Below are 23,181 nucleotides of genomic sequence, written 5' to 3' on the forward strand. Positions count from 1 at the left end.
AGCCACCTGCAGGTCAGCATTGAGCTCATAAAGCATCTGCATCTTCTTCTGAAGCTCCGCCACCTCCACAGACACCTTCATGTTCTTATTATTGACAAAAGCGAGTAAGAGCAATGAAACTACCTCTTTCCTCTATTCACAAATTCCTTTTTTTTCTAAACGTCAAAAAATTATAAAAATGAATGGAATGGTTATTCTAATTATTAAATTTATATTTTTATATATATATATATATATATATATATATATATATATATATATATATATATATATATATATATATATATATATATATATATACATATACATATATACACACACACACACACACACACACAAAAAATTTTATATGTAAAGGAAATGATCTTAAAAGTAAACTTAACATTAAGAAAAGATGAAAAGCATTCAGTCAACTCCAAAATTATTGGCACCCTTTATATGAAATTTTTCTCAAAAAAGCATTGTAACAAGAAATTGTGTTTTTTTTTTGTTTTGTTTTGGGTTTTTTTAAATAAAAACATGATAAGGAAGGTGCTAGAGTATTAAACTTTCAACTCTAGAATTATTAGTACCTTAACGCATATTTGACTTGCTGTAAAACCAGACCAAAAAAAAAAAAAAAAAAAAAGGTATTTAATTTATTTAATTGTTCATTCAATTACAGAGGAAATGTGTAGGATCTCTTCAGAAGAGGCTTCGTTTTCTCGTCATAAAGGCTGCCAAAAAAACCTATTTTGGAGTTTACCGTACATCCTTGCAGCGTGAATTTTGGAATAACACTAAAATTTACACTGAACATATAAAGCAAGTAAAGTCTCATGACTAGTTCTGGTGGGGGGGCCAATAATTTTGAAATCACCATTTTCTGAAAAATGATTTATTCCATGTGCAATTCTTTGAGTGCAAACGTCCTGCTTGTTTTTATGAAGGGTGCCAATAATTATTCCCAGAGGTGACGGTACACTAGATGGTCTAGTTCATTGTACAGTCTCTGATGTTGAAGAGCTCAAGCCAAAAAGGAATCAATTTGTTTATGAAACGGTGACGGAGACTCTACCTCGTCCTGCAGAGAGGCGAGCTTCGAGATCAGAGCCTGGTTCTCTCGCTCCTGCGGATAAACAAACACAAGGAGGTCACGACGAGCAATGACGTCAACCCGTTTCTTTAAACTAACTCTTTTACTCGTTTTAAAAAAAAAAAAAAAAAAAAAAGGCTGGGCTGTCCAGATGTTTTCCAGCAGAGTGAAGCCTTTTATTCCACAGTAATTTCTCAACTATTCCCAGTTTTAAACGTATTAAAGAATAATAACGCGTCGTACTTTTATCCATTTATTTAAATCCAAATATTTAAACGTTATGGAACGTCCGTGATGCAAGTTCGTTCCTTTTCTGCTTATGTTTAGTTTTACGTTAGGTGGATCGTCTGCCGTACAAGTCCCTGTGAACGAGGACGAGCGCGTTAATATAAACCTGCGATTTGCAGCTGCAGTTAGAGAAAGTTAATCACCACCTTCTGACCAATCAGAATACGAGAACACTGGTATAAATTAATCACCACCTTCTGACCAATCAGAATACGAGAACACCACTGGTATAAATTAATCACCACCTTCTGACCAATCAGAATACGAGAACACCACTGGTATAAATTAATCACCACCTTCTGACCAATCAGAATACGAGAACACCACTGGTATAAATTAATCACCACCTTCTGACCAATCAGAATACGAGAACACCACTGGTATAAATTAATCACCACCTTCTGACCAATCAGAATACGAGAACAGCACAATTTTATTTGCATCTAGATCTTCCATCCAGCATTTTTATTTTATTTTTTTTATGCGATAAATTTGTATAAAATAAAATACGTGGATGGAATTATAGCTAGTGATCCAGCTGGTTTTTGATTAATAATAATAATAGATCATAATAAGACATGTACATGTTATGACTCTCACCATCTGTTTACTCTGAGCTGAGGCTCGGACTCGATTCTCCTCCGAAGAGCTTAAAGTCAGCTTCATCTCCTCCACCTCCTCTTTCAGCATGCGCTCCTTCTGTAGCAGCTGCTGCCCCCTGCAGGAGAAAACACCAACAGCATTGAAAAAGACAAGAGTGACAAGGCAATAATGAGAAATATATTTTTATATATATATATATATATATATATATATATATATATATATATATATATATATATATATATATATATATATATATATGAGAAGACACAGTACGTTTTAGCTTGAGTCTTGAGCTCCTCGTTTTCCTCGACGAGTCTCTGGTTGGTCTCCTCCATCGCCTCCGTGGCCTGCTTCAGTTTCCGAACCTCCTCCTGAAGTTTCTGGTTATTAAACTGCAAGTCGGCCACGCAGAACACCAAATCAGACGTCTCGCTGTACAACAAGAGAGCGCATAAATCGTTTTCGCACGTCATCATAAGCCGTTTCTTTTGTCTTAACTTTCCGGGGGGGGGGGGGGGGGGTAATCTGGTGATGGAACGATGTTTATAGCTGCTATAACGTAAGTGAATATAGGAACTAATTTGTTTTTTTGGTCGTCCTATGACATAACTGAACGGATAAAAAGAATGACGTATCATTCTTTCATTAATAATAATAATAATAATAATAATAATAATAAAAGAATTCACAAATTGCTGTGGTGCAAGAGGAACAAGCATGTGCTTTGGTAGGAAAATAATCAACAGTAACTCTGCTTCATCACACCAAACTGTCGCTGATTAATATCGGATATCAAACACGATCTGAAAGATTTTAACTTTTTTTTTTTTTTTTTTAAAAGCACAAAATAAAACATGCTATAATAAGAAAACATGAGGATTAAAAAATGTCCATTTTTTTGGTTTTAAATGAATTAAGCAACTCGAATAGCATTTTAACAGAATACATTCATAATAGCGGTCATAATATACTGTACATACACACATTAAGTTCAGAACACACACACACACACACACACACACACACACACACACACACACACACACACACACACGTACATACAGCTCAGCTCTAGAAGCTTCTCCTCCAAAAGCCTCCAGGCTGCCTGAGGTCATATTCAGCAGAAATGACCTCCTGGCTACAAAGAAGAAGAGAAAACATAACAGATGAAATAAACACACTGAAAAAGATTGTGTAAAAAGACTTCAGCTGGACACGCCGAGATCACAGCTACCCGACAAGCTGTCTGGCAATTTGACCGATTCCTGAGCGATGTCGTCGTTACCGTCCTTCCTGAGAGAAAGAAATGAAAAACGTGAATTAATAAAGATACATAAAAGCACTCTGCTAATCCGCGTCACATTCTCCCGATTCACGACGCTACGTGTGGATTTGTACGTACACCTGATTGCGGCAGTCTTCGATCCACTCCTTCATTATGGCATGGTAGGTGTCCAGGTCGATGGAGATGTCCTTGTGTTCGGGGTCCAGCATGTTACACAGCTCCTCCAGGCCGCTGTCCTCAGAGCTACGACTCGTCGTGTGTCTCAGGTAGTCCACGATGTGAGACACGTACACCTTACCTACAGAAAAGTTCAAGCCAGGGTTATTCCCCGTGATGGTGCTCAGGCTGAGATACACAAAGCACAAAAATATGTGCTTTTTTACACATTTGTGAGATACACAAAGCACAAAAATGTATCGATCATTAATCATTTTGCCATCGGCGTTTTAACTCTAAAATGCTGTGACTTTCCCAGCTATTGACTTAACTAGAAATGTCAGTCATGTGAGCAGGTAATGTCATTTATTATACACTCGTAGAGAGAGACAAGCCGCCTATTGATAGGCTTTATGTCTTACTCGCTGCTGTCAATAAGCTTAACTCAACGAAGAGCATTTTTGGCACTCATACACACTGTGAAATGCTTTCAGTTTTCAAATTTAAACCTTGAAATGGTAACTGTGACTGGCAGTGTGTGTGTGTGTGGTAGGCTACCTCTGCACTGGGTATCGCAGGCCTGAAAAATGGTGTCGAGCAGGTCCTCTTCACAAATCAGACTGACCTCGGACAAACTCTCTTTCTTGGGCTCGGATGGCAACGAAGCACCTGACAGAACACAAAAAAACACCCCGACATCAATTACGCCTCGGACACGAGCCGTTTAAAGGAATACTCCGGCGTTTAAAAAAAACTTATCTACCATCACTGATAATTCTCTCTACATGCTGGAGAACAGAACATCTGTTTATTCAAAAGTCAGTTATAATAGAGGTGTAGGGGCAGATGTTGGGGCACCAGCAAAGGGTTATGCAAAAACAGTCAGTCAGATATATCTATAAATAAAAACAACAGATCTTTATCAGGACTACTTTATCACTGGGAAGGATTATACATTATACACACAAGTTTGACATGTATAAAAATATAAGTACAAATGTAACAGACAGAAATCAAGCTGAAAACATTTGGAGTATTCCTGTAATTCATCTGTTAGCCACAGTAGTGATTTTTGGCGCATGTACCATCTCCCATTGACAGTCTCTTGACCACCAGGGCTGGATGAGGCAGCTCGCAGTCTAATATCGTGGAGGCATCTGAGGAGCAAAAGTTAAGGTTGTAGGAGAGCAGGCCGTGCGCTGGTGCTTTGCTCCGGTCCGTCTCGCTCGGGGAGAAGCTGAAGCAGGAGTCACCGTTCTGGAGAGCAGGTGTGAAGCTGTAGCGAGTTTCACCGTTCTTGAGAGCAGGTGTGGAGCAGCTAAGCTGCCAGGCTCGGCTGTGCCCGGGCGCTATGCCGCCCTTCTCCACCCGCTTACCCAGCGTGCTGGTGACGGTGTAAGTGGTGTTAACAGGACTGAGGGGTGTCACGGGGACACACGGGGTCCTTCCGGAGCTGCGGGACGCACCGGGAGTGAGCACGAGCGGTGAGCTGTTCTGCTCCGTATCGCCTTTGCGCTTCTTCAGGATGGTGTCCATGTTGCGTCTCAGACCCGTGTGCGGACTCTCGTAGCTGCTCGACTGCAGTTTGGGGATCTGGAAAGGAGAGTTGGGCTCACGGTCACGCCGCTGGATCGTCTGCAGCTTGCGGCAGATGCTGTCGACGGGGTTGTGGCGCCTCGGGGTCACTCCGAACTCCATGGCTGAGGGAAGCCTCGATCTGAAGCGAACGACACGTAATACACAAACTTAGGCCGCATTTTCACTGCCAAGCAAAATCGGATGCCTCGCTGACTTCCGACACAGATACGATATAGCTGCAGCGTGGATGGGATTTTTTTTCACATCTGATACGCATCACGTTCAAATCGTAAAGGCTCTTTAGATGATTTGAAATCTCAAAACATCCGCGATATCTGGTTATTTAGCGCACATCGACGTTTTTCCATTATGAAGTTATCTTCATTGTTATAGGACAGGGTTGTTTTTTTTTTATGACTAGGCCAAAATACATCATTTAGAGCAGGGGTGTCCAATCTTATCCGGAAAGCGCCGGTGTGGGTGCAGGTTTTCATTCCAACCAATCAGGAGCCACACCCGAGTCTATTGAAAGCCAAGATCAACTGATTAAACAGGTGGAATGAGGTGTAGCTCCGGCTCGAATGGAACGAAAACCTGCACCCACACCGGCCCTTTCCGGATAAGATCGGACACCCCGGATTTAGAGGATGGTCGATGGAGTCCAGATGAGAAATTGTCCAATATAGCCATTGTCTAAATGTGCAGGATAGCTAGAGAAACCATCTACGAGGACATTTCTTGGGTCATGTCAGAGTGACGAGAGAGTCAGTCCAGGCTCTGATGCCAACGTAAAATGAAAGGCTTTCATATAAAACGTAGCGGCTAAAAAGCACAATAATTACAGAGAAATAACCAGAATCACGTCACGTCCTTTCAATAACTACAGTGATGGCACTGGTTAAAAATTAAGAAGGAAATCATTTTCAGCCTATGATGAAAAAACATGAATGGAGGAGAGACATTTTTTATTTTGATTTGTGTCAAAATACCAAAAAAAAAAAAAGGCTCAGAGTGTAACATATTCACTCAGCTACAGAGGAATAACTTCCTGTGCAAAACAATACCCCAAACCCACAAGGAGCTCAAAAAAAGAACACAGCAATAAAAGGGAAACCTAAATTATAGGTCAAGGCTACTTCAGTGAAGCTGCAGCTCACACAAAATCAGATGCAATACGGCAATACTACACTAAAATAACATGCACACTCCTCCTCATCATCATCCTCATCCTCATCCTCATCCTCATCATCACCACCATGCACACTCTAGACACTTCAGCCTCATCCAGTTTAATACATGATCCGCTCCATACTTGCCTTTTTAATGCTCTTGGTGACTTTAATGAAATGTCAGTTCAGGCTTGTTTGTATTTTTTTTTTTAAAGTCTATATAATCTTAAATCAGACATCAAATCACAGGAGCTCAAACGAACGAACAAACAAACAAACAAACACGTTTGCTTATATTGGGACGCCCAAGCAGTTCACGTGCACTTTAAGAACAACCCGCGCGCTTGAACGCATCTGATTAATAGGCCCTGAGAGGGTTGCACGTGCGATTACTGACGAATGATTCGCGAAAGAGTCGGTTCTTTGCTAGAGGTGATCTTTGATGTGTCGACTCGCGCGTGCGGAGAAGTGCACGAATAAGTACAACGCTTCGGTTTGTTTTGGGGTTTGTTCGTGAGTTTTGTTTGTTTGTTTGTTTGTTTGTTTGTTTGTTTGGTTTGTTGTTTACTGTTTTCATACAGTTTTAAAAAAGCTGTATTTATTATTATTATTATTATTATTATTATTATTATTATTATTATTATGGGCTTAGTAGTTAGGACGTTCGCCTCACACCTCCAGGGTCGGGGGTTCGATTCCCACCGTGGCCCTGTGTGTGTGTGTGTGCGGAGTTTGCATGTTCTCCCCGTGCTGCGGGGGTTTCCTCCGGGTACTCCGGTTTCCTCCCCCAGTCCAAAGACATGCGTGTGTGTGTGATTGTGTCCTGCGATGGATTGGCACCCTGTCCAGGGTGTACCCCGCCTTGTGCCCGATACTCCCTGGGATAGGCTCCAGGTTATATAGAAGATGGATTATTATTATTATTATTATTATTATTATTATTATTATTATTAAAGATTTGTTTAAAAAATCATTAGGATGGAATTTATGACCTCTCAGACGAATGGAGTGACCCCTGTATTTAATCCTGTAAAAGGATGCAAGTGTCTTATTTAAGATTTTCCATATTCCATTTAAATGCAAATATCCGTCCATTTTCTGTACTGCTTATCCTTACAGGGTCGCGGGGAACCTGGAGCCTATCCCGGGTAGCATGGGGTATAAGGCGGGGGACACGCTGGACAGGTTTAAATGCAAATATTCATTTCTTTATCGTCAGTAAGAGCTGCGTCCTGGTAGCGGATCCCGGAGCCTGTCCCAGGAACGTCAGGAGTGAAGTTAAGAATTCACCTTGAATGTAATGCCGGTCCGTCGCATGGCATCATAGACACACATTCACACCGAAAGCCCGTTTCGCTTAGCCAATTCACCTGCTGCACGTTTTTGAGAGGTGGGAGGAAACCGGAGAACCTGGAGGAAACCCACATGGACATATAGACAGGAAATCAAGCTCAGGTTCAAACAAGGGAGCTTGAAGCTCTGAGGTTGCGACGCTACCCACAGTGCCTCTGTGTCGGCCATTTTATGCCAATATTTGCGAGTTTAATTCTCTTACCGTGCGTTAATTCTCTTTTTCACCTTGCGCATCTAAAATCACTGTATTAGTGGGTGTTCCTACGGTTACCATGGTTTTACTGATACACAGGGTGTCCCAAAAGTCTCCATACATAAGGAGACAATACACTTTTTTTTTTTTTTTTTAGAAAAATGTCTTCCAAACCTTTTTATACTTTTTTCACATAGACTTTAAGAACGCCTTTGACAAAAAGAAGAACATATTGAACTCGTTCTCATGGCCGGATCGGGAAGCTGTCGGAAGGTTGTGATGGACTTTACCAGGAAACATGGCAAGTACATCACACACCACACTGTTGCCGAACTTATTCACAAATTCAAAAAGACCAACTAAAGAAGTGGAAGTCCATGAAGGCACAAACAATGTGGTGCTGGCATACTTAGTCATATTTTTGGGACACCCTGTTGAGTCTGGTTCCTCTCGAGGTTTCTTCCTCACGTCATCTCACAGAGTTTTTCAGCTAGGTCTAGGTATTTTTCAGATTTAATGACTACACACTGTCATAGACCTAAGATTTTATTCCCCACGGTTAATTCAAGAGTTGCCAATTCCACGGGGAATCCTCGGTTGAACTTTGTGAGAGTTTTTTTTTTTTATGGTTTTGGTTGATAAAGTAACAGCCATTCGTTCTTCCCTCACTTCACAGTTCTCAGACCTGACCCTGAATTCGCTGGCTATACCGGTTTCCTTTGATCATTTTCAACATGTTTCTCTAAAGGAACTGTGTGATCTGGTTAACCAGATAAAAATAACTTGTTCCCTCTGAGATTATAAAAGCAACTTTTTCCGTAATTGGCCCCAGTATCCAGGTGCTGATAAATTCATCTTTGGATGCTGGGGTGGTCCCGAACCTTTGTTTAAGAAACAGGGTTTGGATGAAGGTTGCTTTAATAATTATCGGCCTGTCTCTACGCTATCGTTTCTGTTGAAGCTGTTAGAGGAAGTTGTGCAGTTACAATTGATCCTGTTTTTAAATTCAGCAAAGTTCTTGGAACCTTTACAATCTGGTTTCACTGCTTATCACAGCACAGAGTCTGCTTTGTTAAAAGTGTCCAATGACATTTTACTGGCAGTGGATGCTGGAAAAAATGCTGTGCTACTAGATCTTACAGCTGCCTTTGATACTGTAGACCATAACATTCTTCTTTGGCACTTAGAGCATTTGATTGGTATCAAGGGTACCACCTTACAATGGTTCACCTCATATCTTAAAGACAGGTTCTGATCTTCCTCATCTTCTGCTCCTATTATTAGTGGTGTACCTCAAGGCTCCATCCTGGGCCCACTTCTATTTAACTTATATATGCGTCCGTCGGGGAATTTTATTAAGGTGCACAATGTCTCTTTTCATTTGTATGCTGATGACACCCGGCTTTTGACTCCATTCAACCACTGTTGGACTGTCTTGACGATATTAAAAAATGGTTAACAAATAATTTCCTCCAACTTAACGAAGACTTAATGAAGACTTAATGAAGACTTAATGAAGAACCGAAATAATTGTTTTTGGTCCTCTGAGATTGAGAGATGGTCTCATTAATGAGCTTCGTAACCATTTCCCCTCAATGTCTTCCCAGGTTAGGAACCTTGGTATCATCCTGGACTCAGAATTATGCTTAACCAAGCAAATAAATTCAGTCGTTAAGAATCATTTTTATCAACTACGGATTATTTCTTAAACTTAAAACATTTTTGTCTTTCCGAGATCTGGAGAAGGTTATTCATGATTTTATCACATCGCGCTTAGATAATTGTAACTCATTGTACTTGAGTCTTCCTCAGTCATCTCTTGCTTGTCTCTAGGTGGTTCAGAATGCAGCTGCAAGGCTGTTGACCAGGCCAAAGAAATATGATCAGGTCACCCTAATTTTAGTATCGCTCCATCGGCTCCCGGTCCGTTTTAGGATCCGGTTTAAGATTCTGTTCTTCGTCTTTAAAACTCTTAATGATTTAAGCTCCTCCTTCTCTCAGAGATCTTCTCACACCTCGGTCATCTAGCAGATTTTTAAGATCTTCAGAAGGTTTCTTCTGTATGTCCCTCGATCCCGTTTCTAAACTAAAGGGGATGGAGCTTTTTCAGTCTCCGCCCCTCGTTTATGGAATCAATTGCCATTGGACACCCGCCTCGCACCTTCTATAATCATTTTTAAAAAGAGGCTGAAAGCGTATCTCTTCTCCCAGGCATTTTAATCTCATTGTTACATTTTTGTCTATTGTCTGTCTTTACTTGTCGGTTTTATTCTGCTCAGCACTTTGGTCAGCTTTGCTGTGTTTAAATGTGCTTTAGAAATAAAATTGACTTACTTACTAGTTTTTCCTAATTGCCACCGTCGCCTCTGGCTTGCTCATTAAGGTAAAATTGATAAATGTCACATGTAGATCTGGAATTTCTACCTTTTTGTAAAGCTGCTTTGTGACATCGTCTAATATTATAAGCGCTATACAAATCAAACCGAACCGAACTGAATTGATAGCGTCCGGCAAAATGTGTACCAAAGCATTTATTTCACCGCCGATCAGAAGCCTTCCTGCTACAAATAACATCTCTTGCCCATTTTTGACCTCAAATCAAACAAAATTGTACTCAGCGATTACACTCACTCTACATAGCAGAATGGGCGGAGCCATCATTTTCAGGATATTTTCTCCTAGTTTAGTCTCACCCACTAGTTAGTTCTCCTCTACGAGACAACAGCGCCACTCGGGAGCCTAGATCACATTTCTGTTTAGAAATTCCACCTCCAAAATCTAAAAAAAAAAAAAAAACAGAGTTGTACAGCTAGAGGGATTTGGGACTATAAATAATTGCGCTATAATGATGTTAATAAAAGGTCATCATGAAGATTCCTACAAATTGAACAGCCAAAAAAAAAAAAAAAAAAACACACCAAAGAAACACATTAGTTTGTTTAATCACATTTTATTGGCTAAGAGCTGCTATGGTGAAACAGGATTATCCAATCAGGATCATGCATTTTTCCTCTTGTTGCTGTTGGATTGAAAAACCAGCTAGCTATAGTATAGAGTATAGAGATATTGAGGTGACAGTTTATGAAGTACACGAAGAGGAAAAGACGTGTAGATCTGGTGTTATATGCTAAGATGTTGTTTCCCCACTAGTAGCATGTTGTTTTAATAATTTTCATGTAAAAAAAAAAAGGCATTTTATTTCCTTATTCAGTTATTAATAAGTTAAGGGTAAAGTAATTAAAGTAATTAAATGAGATTCTGAATACCACCACCGTCGATTCCACTACTGCTTACTCTACATCCTTCTAATATGTATGAGAGCGTCACATTTATCAATTTATTCGTACATAACGAGCTCTGGGTGATTTTTATTTAGCATATTTACTCATCCCCCCCACCACGCCCTCGAAAATGAACTCCAGCCTACTGCTCTAAACATTCCATACAGGATTTCACAGAGTTTCCTTTTTTTTTTTGTTGTCGTCGTGATTGTTGTGGCCAAAAATGCTTGCCTTTTAAAAAATTGAGATGCAACGTGCAACGAGGTTTTATTTTGTGTGTGTGTGTGTGCTTTTTGTCCTCTAGAAAACTACTCGAATTGGCGAACTTGCAACTTTTGCGAAATTGTTCTGCACGGTGACGTTTGTCGGTAAACGAGACCTTTTAGCAGTACTCGCTCTCGACACACGTGAATCGAAGAGCGCTTCGGCTGAATGCGCGTCATTATGATGACGTCACGTGACAACTAAAAGCACTGTAAACTCCTCCGAATATTTTCATCGAGTTTGCGTTTATATTTGAGTTTGGCGTTGATTTCTGCCGCGGCCAAATCAAGAAATCGAGTCCTGCAGGGACTGTCGAACGCGCCCAAAAGTTACACACTGCTGCTTTAACACGAGTCGGTTTACAAGTATCGACTCACTCAAATCAATCATAATCCCTGGCCAATAACTCCGTCTGATCTCTACCATGGTGTGAGCACGCATGTTTATTATATCTAAACATACAGTACCGCGGGTGTACCTAATAAAATGGCCACATGGTCACAAAATGGTGCTTTGACAATACTGCAATGCATACAGTACAACGTGTACTCGCTGTCTGGGCAGATCATATGGAGTGTTACCCTGCTTAGGAGTTGGCGTGTGCATGCAGGAATGGCGGATGATGCAATGGAAGTGTGTAATTGTTTGCACGTGAAGGAAAAAAAAATGCAGCCTATTTAAAAAAAAAAAAAAAAAAAAAAGAAGAAATCTGAAGGGAGTAAACCGGAATAAATCCTAAACGTGACGAAGCACGAAGCCTGCTTTCTGATTTGCTTATTGTGCACGCACAGGGTCGCGTGCGCTTGTTTTTCGGACGGTTTAAAGCTCGCGTGAGGCAGCGCGAGACAGGGGTTGAAGTGTGTAATCGGTCCGAGCTCGCGCCTCCACCATTACGCACCACCACCACCACATCATCATCATCATCATCATCATGGCGAGCGGGTCTCCTCAGGTAAACTCTTCATTCTTATATGTATCATTAACACCACGCGCGCTGTGACGGCGACAAACACGACACGCGCGCGCTGCTACAGTCTGTCCCTGTGTTTACCGAATAGCGGATTAGGGAGATCTAGCGTTATCCCGACGTCACGTGCGCGCTGGATTTTTTTTGTCTCAGTGTTCGTGCTTTGGTTCTGCATGCTGCACACACGGTCACATAATAATAATAATAATAATAATAATAATAATAATAATAATAATAATGTGCAGAATATTCCATGCTTTCTAATAATAATAATAATAATAATAATAATAATTCAGCTGGGAGGAGATGGAGCCATAGATAGCCTGTTAAAAATAGACACGTGGACTACTACCATATTCACCAGTGTGTCAGAAATGTTAGATCACCCTACTGAGTGCTCCTCAGAAATGATGAATGTACTATGTGTGAATTATTATGCATGTCCCATAAGGTAGTTGTTATTTTTATTTTTTTTAATGTGCTTGCCCATGTTTTTAGTTTTGTTTAAAGAATTCATTTCTGTATTTCTTCTTCTTGTTTTTTCCCCCTTTTTTCTCTTTTCTATTCGTAACATGTTATTACGTAACTTGTTATTAGAGTGTCCTTCATCTCAAACCACGTGTGTACTGTATGCACAGTCATACACTCACTGTCCACTTTATTAGGAACACCAGTACCATGTTTATCCATGCAGTCAGACTTGGGGGACGTTCTCTCCGTGACTTTAGAGTTTGCACGGAATGGTTAGGGGCAGTGGTGGTTCAACAGCGGTTACTGATCAGAAGGTCAGGGGTTCAACCTCCAGCGCTGCCAAGGTGCGACTGCCGGGCCCGAGAGCAAGGCTCTTAACCCTCTGTGGTCTGGCTGTATCATGGCTGACCCTGCGCTCTAACCCCAGCTTGGGATGTAGCGAAGAATTTCACTATGCTCTAACGTAGAGGGTTCTTGTGTAGAAACGCTTTGTCTTCGAGAGACGTCCGAGGAGAATGACCAGACCGTTTCGAGCTGACGGAAACTCAAATGATCACGCTTTACAACCGTGGTGAGCAAAAAGGCATGTCAGAACGCAGAGAAGACCACGCTGGGTTCCACTCCTGTCAGCAGAGAACGGGAGTCTGAGGCTACACTCGACACAAGCTCACCCAACCTGAACAGATGGAAAAGACATCACCTGGTTTTTTTCCAATCTTCAGCTATACCGTATAACTGAAAGGTTTTTGATTCTCTGGACATTTTGTACAGTGTACTGGGTGTAATTTATTTGCACTACATATTTATACTGTATGTATGATCCAGTGTACTTCAGTAATAATAATAGGCTGTAGGAGATTAAAAAAATGTTGGTAAGTTTGTAACTTTTTATACTGTTTTCACATACTGACTGTAGTGTGCTTTAGGGTGTAGCCACGTTACAAGAATAACTCTAGTTAAGTAGGCTGCAGTATGCAAGCTGACACGTGACCCGGTTAAAAAAAAATGTACTCCAGATCAAGCCTCCGTTGTGTTCATATTCTAATTCCTTACAGAAAAAAGTATGTGGTTTGGAGACTTTCATGTATGAAATGATTTATGGTATTTTTTCCCCCCTATAGGTTTGTTTTCATGTCACTGTTATTACATTTTCATGTGTTCAAATGGAATTATAGACTAAGCGGGGAGAGAAATAACATGAAATATGTGCAAATACTTATGAAACATGTAAAACACCATTTCACATGTAGATGTAAAAAAAAAAACAAACACATTTCCCCCCCTGTAATGTAGCAGTATATGTGTGTAGTGAAAATCCAGGGCAGTATAGTAGTGACTGTGAAATACAATAGTATACCCATGGTAGCGTTATAATGCGCATGAAGTACCATAGTAAAGATACGCTAGTATTATAATGAGTATGCAACACTTCAGTAAAGCCAATGCAATATTAGTGACTGTGATGTAGCATAATAAAGCCATGGTAGCGTTATAGAGAGCAGAAAGTACTATAGTGGGTATAAAGTACCATAGTACTACCATGGCAGTATTATAGTGAGTATGAAGTACCATAGTACGATCAAGGCAGTATTACAGTGAGTATGAAGTACCATAGTACCACTAAGGCAGTATTACAGTGAGTATAAAGTACCATAGTACCACCAAGGCAGTATTACAGTGAGTATAAAGTACCATAATACCACCAAGGCAGTATTACAGTGAGTATGAAGTACCATAGTACCACCAAGGCAGTATTACAGTGAGTATGAAGTACCATAGTACCACCAAGGCAGTATTACAGTGAGTATAAAGTACCATAGTACCACCAAGGCAGTATTACAGTGAGTATGAAGTACCATAGTACCACCAAGGCAGTATTACATTGAGTATAAAGTACCATAATACCACCAAGGCAGTATTACAGTGAGTATGAAGTACCATAGTACCACCAAGGCAGTATTACAGTGAGTATAAAGTACCATAGTACCACCAAGGCAGTATTACAGTGAGTATGAAGTACCATAGTACCACCAAGGCAGTATTACATTGAGTATAAAGTACCATAATACCACCAAGGCAGTATTACAGTGAGTATGAAGTACCATAGTACCACCAAGGCAGTATTACATTGAGTATAAAGTACCATAATACCACCAAGGCAGTATTACAGTGAGTATGAAGTACCATAGTGCCACCAAGGCAGTATTACAGTGAGTATGAAGTACCATAGTACCACCAAGGCAGTATTACAGTGAGTATGAAGTACCATAGTGCCACCAAGGCAGTATTACAGTGAGTATGAAGTACCATAGTACCACCAAGGCAGTATTACAGTGAGTATGAAGTACCATAGTGCCACCAAGGCAGTATTACAGTGAGTATGAAGTACCATAGTACCACCAAGGCAGTATTACAGTGAGTATGAAGTACCATAGTGCCACCAAGGCAGTATTACAGTGAGTATGAAGTACCATAGTACCACCAAGGCAGTATTACAGTGAGTATGAAGTACCATAGTGCCACCAAGGCAGTATTACAGTGAGTATGAAGTACCATAGTACCACCAAGGCAGTATTACAGTGAGCCTGAAATCCTATTGCATAACTATGATATTATTCTGGTTACTATGAAGTACTATAATTAATCCATGGCAGTATTATAGTGAGCATGAAGTAATATAGTAAACTTAAGGTAGTATTATATTTACTATAGAGTAATATAATTAATCCATGGCATTGTTATAGTGAGCATGAAGTAATATAGTAAACTTAAGGTAGTATTATATTTACTATAGAGTACTATAATTAATCCATGGCAGTATTATAGTGAGCATGAAGTAATATAGTAAAGCCATGGTAGTATTATAGCTACTATGAAGTACTAGAGTAATTCAATGGCAGTATTGTAGTATTGTCAGTATTGTCTACATGTTATTTCCACACTTTAATACACTAGGCTATGATCCTAGTACACCGCCTTCCAGTATCAGTGTACATTAACTTTGACAATGCCTGCTCACCTGGTGTGCTTTATTAATTCATGAAGGAGAATGTGAGCGGTGGGAGGCCCTAAGCCGGCTGTTTGTGGTGAACAATGAAAGAACTTCACAGAGCCTTAGCGATCTCCGATAACCTGAGCCGCATTCCTGTAAACAAAAACGCAGACTTGTGCAAGACCGCTCATAACCGAGCACAGGGCTTTAGCTTTGGGTATGGGGAAAGAGTTTTATTCCCAGAAGCAATGTTATGAGGAAATGATCTACATTTACCATTAGCCAAGATAAATACAAATCAAATATTAGACATTACAAATCATGTTATCAGTCAGTCTTCAAATAAAGTTCAGTCATTTTAGTAAACACTTATTTCACTTCATCTGAACATCACCGACTCATCCACTGACTCTTACAGCGTGGAGGTTGGGAGGTATGCCTGCTAATGTTCTAATTAATATGCTAATTAACTGTTTACATTATTTTTGGCCATTTTCCTTATATAGATCTTTTTTTTTTTTGGTGTGTGTGTTTGGGGGGGATGGGTTTCATCTCACAGCAATGTATAATATTACCATTGTTTTACTACAGTACTTAATACTCTCTAAAATGCTGCCATGGCTTTACTATAGTCATGCTATAGCTTTATTGTAATTCTTAACGTTGGCTATATTACTACCACGGGTATACTATAGCACTTCATGTTCACTATAATACATCTGTAGCTTTACTATTCTACTTCAAGTTCACTATACTACCTCATGTTTAGTTATGTTTAGTTGCTACGATGTTGTAATGGCTCTACTATATTACTTCATGCTGACTATCAAATTGCTACAGCCTTACTATAATACGTCATACTATAATACTTCATGGTAACTATAACATTACCCTGGTTTTACTGTAGTATTTGATGGTCAGTATAATACTAACTATAGGTCTACTCTTGTACTTTATGCTAACTGTAATCATACCAAGGTTTTACTATGGTACTTAACATTTACTATAATGGTACCATGGTTTTATTTGATATTTCATACTAATAGTAATACTAACTTAATTTTACTTTAGTACTTCATGGTAACGATACTACTACAATAGTTGCACTGTGGTACTTGTAATATGTTAGTATGAGACTACTGTTGTTTTATACAGTATAGATTTTTTTTTAGTTCTACTGTCCTGGTTTAACTACAGTATAGTACATCATGGTATCTAAAATACTAACATGGTGCTACATCACACTAATACTATCACTCATATGTATACATATATATAGATGAAAATATTAAGTTAGTATAAAAGTATTTATATATACACTCCATAGTAACTATGACACTACTATGATTTTACTGTAGTGCTTCATACTATCTATAATATCATGGTCTTGTTGTGGTTCTGTATGCTAACTGTACATCATGGTAACTAGATTGACTATGGTATTACTGTAATACTACACTGTTCAACTGTATCACCTTATAGTAACGTCAAAGATACATCCTAGGATGCTCTTGGACACATCTCCAGTGATGTTCCTGATGTCATTTGGTGTTTCGGGTCTTTCAACATCATACGCCGTGACCCAGGTGACCCTGCCAGGGATGATCAGACCCTGGCTTGTATCCCAGCGGCACTGGCCCACAAATCGCTCCTCTTAAGCCACAGCCATCTGGAGGCCCTGTGTGCAGCCTCCATAGCGGACTTGGATGGCTTTCCTCTTCGCAGCCCCAGTAATGCCGAGCGGCGTGTAGACCGAGTACCATCATTACTACCATAATTAAACTAGAGCACTTAATGGTTACTGTAGTTTTACTATGGTACATCACACTACCTTTAATATACTGCTATGAATTCACTACAATATCTAATGGTAACTATATCCTCCGTAGTACCTAGTAGTGCTATCTGTAGTAACACCGTTTTATTGTCGTATACTGTAATATAAGCGTAGCTTTACTGCGGTAATCTAAAACTACCATTGTTTTGCTGTGTTACTTTTCATGGTACCTTTTTTATGATCATGATTTAACTGCAGTACTTCATGGTACTGTATGTTATATAACTTGTTTTTAAATAAAGTACTGCATAGTAGCTGTGATATTACCAAGGTTCTTACTACAGTATGAAAGGATATCGTGATGACGTTGGCTTTCTTTCCTTTCAGGTCCAAGACGAAAATCCCTCATGTAATGATGTGGCTAGCTTTAAGGTAATGTCTCTAATCTAATTCAAGTGTGATTTCGTAACAGCATACTGTTTCAGACTATACTATGCTAAGTTTGGGAGCACAGTGTCTTAATGATATGATGAACCGAAACGGTTTGCATGATTCAGAACTTGCCTGCAGTGGGAAGTCCAGAGGCAGCATTTTTGACGTTTTTCTGGTGCTAACTCTCCTCTTGAGTGAGAAAACAGCTTCCCCTTGCTGTCTGGTTTTGGTTTAGTCCGAATATGAGCTCGTCACAGCATTTCCAACACAGCCGCATTGTCAGACGGGCCTCTCAAAGTTCCTTTAAGGGGCTGGAATGTTGGTTGCTATAGCTGGAATGTATGCACAGTGCCACCCCCTTCTTTTTTTTTTTTTTTTTTTTGCTAGTAATGTAAGGATCCTAGGAAGCCTGTCTCTTCGCTGGATAGAAGTGCCGTGTTGAGTGAATCCACTTACTCGGATCTCCATAAGCCCTGTCAGTCAAGATCCTCCCTGTTCTTTCATGCATTGCCTCTCAGACTCCGATAGATGATTACGAGGAATCAAGACGTTGAAATGCTAACACTGAAATAGTGGTCGCAATCTCTGCGGGGATGTGGACCGTCCCCACATCTGTTTCCCATTGAATGAATGATCGATTGATTGATGCGTGCACATGAGGGGATGAGTTACATCTAGTGCATACTTCAGATTTACAAACTGTCTGTGTTCCTACGTACATCTTATTGGAGAGGTTTTCTTTAGCATTAACATTATATTTCGTGAAGTTAAACACCTTCTGCTCTTGAGGTACAGTAAATGGGACTTTAGAGAAGGTTTGTGGTAAATATTTAACCTAGGAAGCTGATTTAATGGTTAGGTCGACCTGCATTCAGCCACTGATTCTTTAAGGCAATGCTACCTGCTAACGTTGAGGTGTGAAAAAAGGAAAAGAAAAAAAAAACAACCCTTGCACATAGCTAAAATATCCCAAACTTCAACGAGCAGACACAGCTACCTCTATTTTCCTTGTGCAAGTCTACAGGTATGCCGGGTTATTTTTTTTTTTTTTGCTTCACTGGTCAGCCAAAGAAGATAATTAGCCGCGAAACACTGGAGCTAGTGTATTTATAGTGAGACGGTTAAAGTCCAAGAGCTTTAGAGCTTTAGAGTAGCAATTAAAGGTTTATTTAGATGCGTTGTTACGAAAGACCCACTACACTTAGTGTTGGAATGCGAGACTATAGAAGGACCATTAGCTCAAGTTTCTCTTTGATATCTGATCTACGCCATATATTCGATATTTACTTTAATTACAGAGTAAATAATTAAGTTGGCGGCCTGATGTTTCAATAAAAGAATATTTAAATGCATAATCGCTTGTTTCAAGGCCAAACAGTTTCCATCATTTATGACTGTATGTTGCCATTCAATTCAGTTCAATTCAGTTTTATTTGTATAGCGCTTTTAACGACGGACGTCGTCTCAATGTAGCTTTACAGAAACATATAAACACAGGATACAGATTTTAAGTGTGTGAATTTATTCCTAATGAGCGAGCCGGTGGCGACGGTGGCGTGGAAAAAAACTCCAGAAGGCTGAAAGAAAACAAGAACATGTATAAAATCTAGTCTATGTTGCGCTGTATGTGAGGATGTGTTAATACAGGGTGCTGGGTCTGAGGGGATATAACGGATATCGTTATTGTATGGTCGCATATAGTGGATCCGTGGATCCGTTTTAGCTGAGAAAAAGAAGAAGAAGAAGAAATACCCTAAGGAAAACAAGCGGGTCGGTGCTTGGCCCCATAAATATCGCAGCAAGCAGTGATTTGCGGGGTCCAAGCACCGTTTTATAAAGTTTCTTTATAAAGCATGTTTGATATACTTCGTAGCTCGAAATGCTTTACAGTCAAGTAGTAATATTAATGATCTTTTCTGCTGTAAAATGATACTAATATAAGCTAAAGATAAAGATAAACTAATACTATTACTAATATGTCACTAAAATGTCATTATGTCAGTATGTACATATGAATACTACTAGGTCACGTTAATCCCCCACAAAACCCCCCCCCCCCCCAAAATTTTTTTTTGTGGGCTCGTTTGTTTCAGGCAGCAGACACGGTGGTCCAGCAGTGCGAGAGCCGTAAACCTAAACCCGAGTCAGAGAACTTGTCCTTCGGTACCGTGTTCACAGACCACATGCTGCTCATCGAGTGGAGCAGTGAAGGGGGCTGGGAAAAACCTCGGATTCAGCCGTTTGGAAACCTGAGCCTTCATCCCGCCTGTTCTGCTCTGCATTATGCCGTGCAGGTGGGTGATCTAACAACACCACACACACACACACACACACACAGATTACATAATACACTCCCCTCTGAAAATATTGGAACAGCAAGGCCAATTGTTTGAATTTCGAATGAATCTGAGACGATAGATGAGAATTTGAGCTTTCATTTCTAGGTGTGTTTAACAACTTGCTGTAGAACATAGCACCTTTTGTGTCGGACCATGTAATTTTTAGGTGAGCAAAAGTATAGGAACAGCTAGTCTTAATGTAAATTGAAGTAACTTAAACTTAATATCTGGTTAGAAATCACTTGCTTGCGATAACCGCATCAAGCCTGAGCCTCAGTGACGTCACCAAACTGTCAGGTTCTTCTTTTGTGAAACTTTTCCAGGATTTTACAGCACCCTCTTTCAGCAGTTGTTTGTTTCGGTGGGGTTCTCCCTTCAGTCTCGTCTTCAGGAGGTGAAATGCTGATCAGTTGGGTTAAGATCTGGCGATTGACTCGGCCAGTCTAAAACCTTCCACTTTTTCCCCACTGATGAAGTCCTTTATCGAGTTGGCAGTGTGTTTTTGAGAATGTTCCAGAAGCAGCCGTGCAAGCCCAAGCCATGACACTACCTCCACCATGCTTCACAGATCAGCTCGTATGTTTTGGATCATGAGCAGATCCTTTCTTTCTCCACACTTTGGCTTTTCCATCAATTGGGTAGAGGTTCATCTTGGTTCCAGAACTTTTGTGGCTCATTTCTTTGCTAATTTCAGTCCGGCTTTCCGGTTCTTAACGCTGATGAGTGGTTTGCAGCTTGTGGTATGGCCTCTATATTTCTGCTCTTCTTCGAATGGTGGACTGTGACACCTTCACCCCTGTCCTTTGGATGTTATTGGTGATGTCACTGACTGTTGTTTTCTGTTTTTTCTTCCCAGCTCTTACAATGTTTCTGTCATCAGCAGCTGTTGTTTTCCATGGCCGACCTGTTTCATGTCTGGTTGTTAGTACACCACTGGTGGTTTCTATCTTTTCAGGGCATTCCAAATCTTTGCATTGTTTGTGCAATGGCTCTGATAGATTTTCCCTCTTTTCTCAGCTTCATAATGGCTCACCTTTCTTGCATATCATCTCTTTGGTCTTCATGTTGGTTTATCCTTTATAACAACAAGCGCAGTCTTCACAGGTGAAACCCAGGGCTCGAAGAAAAAATAGACATTCAAAGCTATTAACGGTTTAAAGGAGTCAATCTAACAGGGCACACCTGGGCAACAAGAAACACCTGTCGGGGACGTGTTACAGTATTGTTGATCACTTGAAAAAATGGGTGGGTCCAAACAAAAGCTGCGATGTTCTAAGTCGTTTAAGGCATCACATCTGGATGTAAGTATGAGGGATTGAAAACTAAAATTCTGGTCTATCATCTCATATACATCTTTTGATCCTCAGTGTATAACAAAAACAAAAGAATTGAACTTTATTGTAAGCGCTTGTTGTAGGGGACGTAGCCGATTAGCAGGTCACATGACCATAAAATGACGTCCGTAGTCTGCGTACGTGCTAGAAACTCAGCAACTTACCAAAAAGCGTCACGTCTTGTTCCTGTCATCGGCATATACTGAGAAGGTATATACCAGGTCTTACCGGTTCGAAGATTACTGGTTTTAAGTCGACGTTCACTGCGATCTCCGGCCATTTTGGGAATTTCCCTTCGAATGAAAGGGGTCTAAGCTCTATTTGTTGAGTCCAAGCTGAACAGTTATATTAGTTTGCACTTCATACTGTATAATGACAAGTGCTCGATTCAAATGGGGATGATTTAGATGATATTATAAGCTAAGATGAGCTAATATAACGTTTTATTGATCCCAAGGGGAAACGGTCGTGTTCCAGCAGCATACCTAAAAACCAAGGCAGGAAATACACACAGTAAATGAAGTAAGCGTAAACTAAATATAAAATAAGATGACGTTAAATAAATATTGACGATGTAAAGATGTATGCATAGAATTAGATATAATATGAATAGTAAACCTACGTGTATAGTGTGTATAGTATCATCCAGTATATATCTCTAGCCATGCTAATGTGCATCTAGGGGAAATTCGACCTGTGTATTAACAAGTTGAACAAACTCTCTCAAACCATGCAAGGTTTCATGTGACTACACCCCTATGTGCAACACACGGCGTTTCGTATAAGGCGGACGTGTACTTTGACCGCCGTCTGTCCGTGCCCTTGAGTTTGGTGTTTGTTGACACACATGATGACGTGAGTGGTCTGTTTTGTTTGTAGCTGTTCGAGGGCATGAAGGCGTACCGCGGACAGGATGACCGAGTTCGTCTCTTCAGGCCCATGCTGAACATGGAGCGCATGTTAAAGTCTGCACACAGAGCCTGTCTACCCGTGAGTGCTTCCTGTCTGTCCGTGCGTCACCTGTTTTAATGCGTAGCGTTCATCACACCACGGCGCTGCTTTCTTCTATCGTCTATAACGATTAGTTAATAAGTTAAATAGCTTTAAGCAGCGTTGATCCTTGATCTAGGACATACAGCAGATCTCTGTATATAAAGGACACTGTAAACGCCATGACGCACCCAAACGTCCGTGTCGAATGTACCGAGTGTTGTGTTTGATCTCTTTTCCTGCAGAGTTTCGACGGCGCTGAGTTTCTTGAGTGTATCAGGAAGCTGGTGGAATTGGATCAGGACTGGGTTTCTCGTTCGGACTCGGCGAGCCTCTATATCCGCCCGACGTTCCTGGGCACCGAGGTGAGCGACAAAACCTCCACCGCCTCGCTTTCATACCACAGCTACCAACCGGCGAGGGTCAGGGCTTCGTCAGAGACACGTGAAGCCAGCAACAGCATCTTTTCGAACCGCTACTCGTGCAGGACGGCGTATCACACTCGGAAGATGGCGCTATCTGCCGCATACACGAGCTCACAGACGCCTGCGATTGGCTGGTTGTGATTGACAGGGTAGAGAGAGAGAGAGAGAGAGAGAGAGAGAGAGAATGCCCCTCCCACGCAGAGAGC

The 23,181-nt window shown here is 40.5% G+C and overlaps 2 protein-coding genes across 2 annotated transcripts in view; one reads left to right on the forward strand and one right to left on the reverse strand.

Moving 5' to 3' along the window:
• Positions 1-5,350, reverse strand: part of lrmp (lymphoid-restricted membrane protein) — a 42,542-nt gene extending 37,192 nt beyond the window's left edge. The window contains exons 1-9 of the mRNA XM_053650908.1: positions 4,496-5,350; positions 3,969-4,079; positions 3,372-3,552; positions 3,204-3,262; positions 3,032-3,107; positions 2,243-2,401; positions 1,964-2,081; positions 1,058-1,108; positions 7-84 (exon numbers count right to left, since the gene is read on the reverse strand). Coding sequence (XP_053506883.1) covers positions 7-84; positions 1,058-1,108; positions 1,964-2,081; positions 2,243-2,401; positions 3,032-3,107; positions 3,204-3,262; positions 3,372-3,552; positions 3,969-4,079; positions 4,496-5,108 — 1,446 coding nt within the window. The 5' untranslated portion in view covers positions 5,109-5,350. The remainder of the gene's footprint in view (positions 1-6; positions 85-1,057; positions 1,109-1,963; positions 2,082-2,242; positions 2,402-3,031; positions 3,108-3,203; positions 3,263-3,371; positions 3,553-3,968; positions 4,080-4,495) is intronic.
• Positions 5,351-11,807: 6,457 nt separating this feature from the next.
• Positions 11,808-23,181, forward strand: part of bcat1 (branched chain amino-acid transaminase 1, cytosolic) — a 24,550-nt gene continuing 13,176 nt past the window's right edge. Inside the window, exons 1-5 of the mRNA XM_053650061.1 lie at positions 11,808-12,200; positions 17,843-17,887; positions 19,981-20,181; positions 22,440-22,550; positions 22,796-22,915. Coding sequence (XP_053506036.1) covers positions 12,180-12,200; positions 17,843-17,887; positions 19,981-20,181; positions 22,440-22,550; positions 22,796-22,915 — 498 coding nt within the window. The 5' untranslated portion in view covers positions 11,808-12,179. The remainder of the gene's footprint in view (positions 12,201-17,842; positions 17,888-19,980; positions 20,182-22,439; positions 22,551-22,795; positions 22,916-23,181) is intronic.

This window comes from Ictalurus furcatus, chromosome 19, assembly GCF_023375685.1.
Source record: "Ictalurus furcatus strain D&B chromosome 19, Billie_1.0, whole genome shotgun sequence".
Classification (NCBI taxonomy): domain Eukaryota; kingdom Metazoa; phylum Chordata; class Actinopteri; order Siluriformes; family Ictaluridae; genus Ictalurus; species Ictalurus furcatus.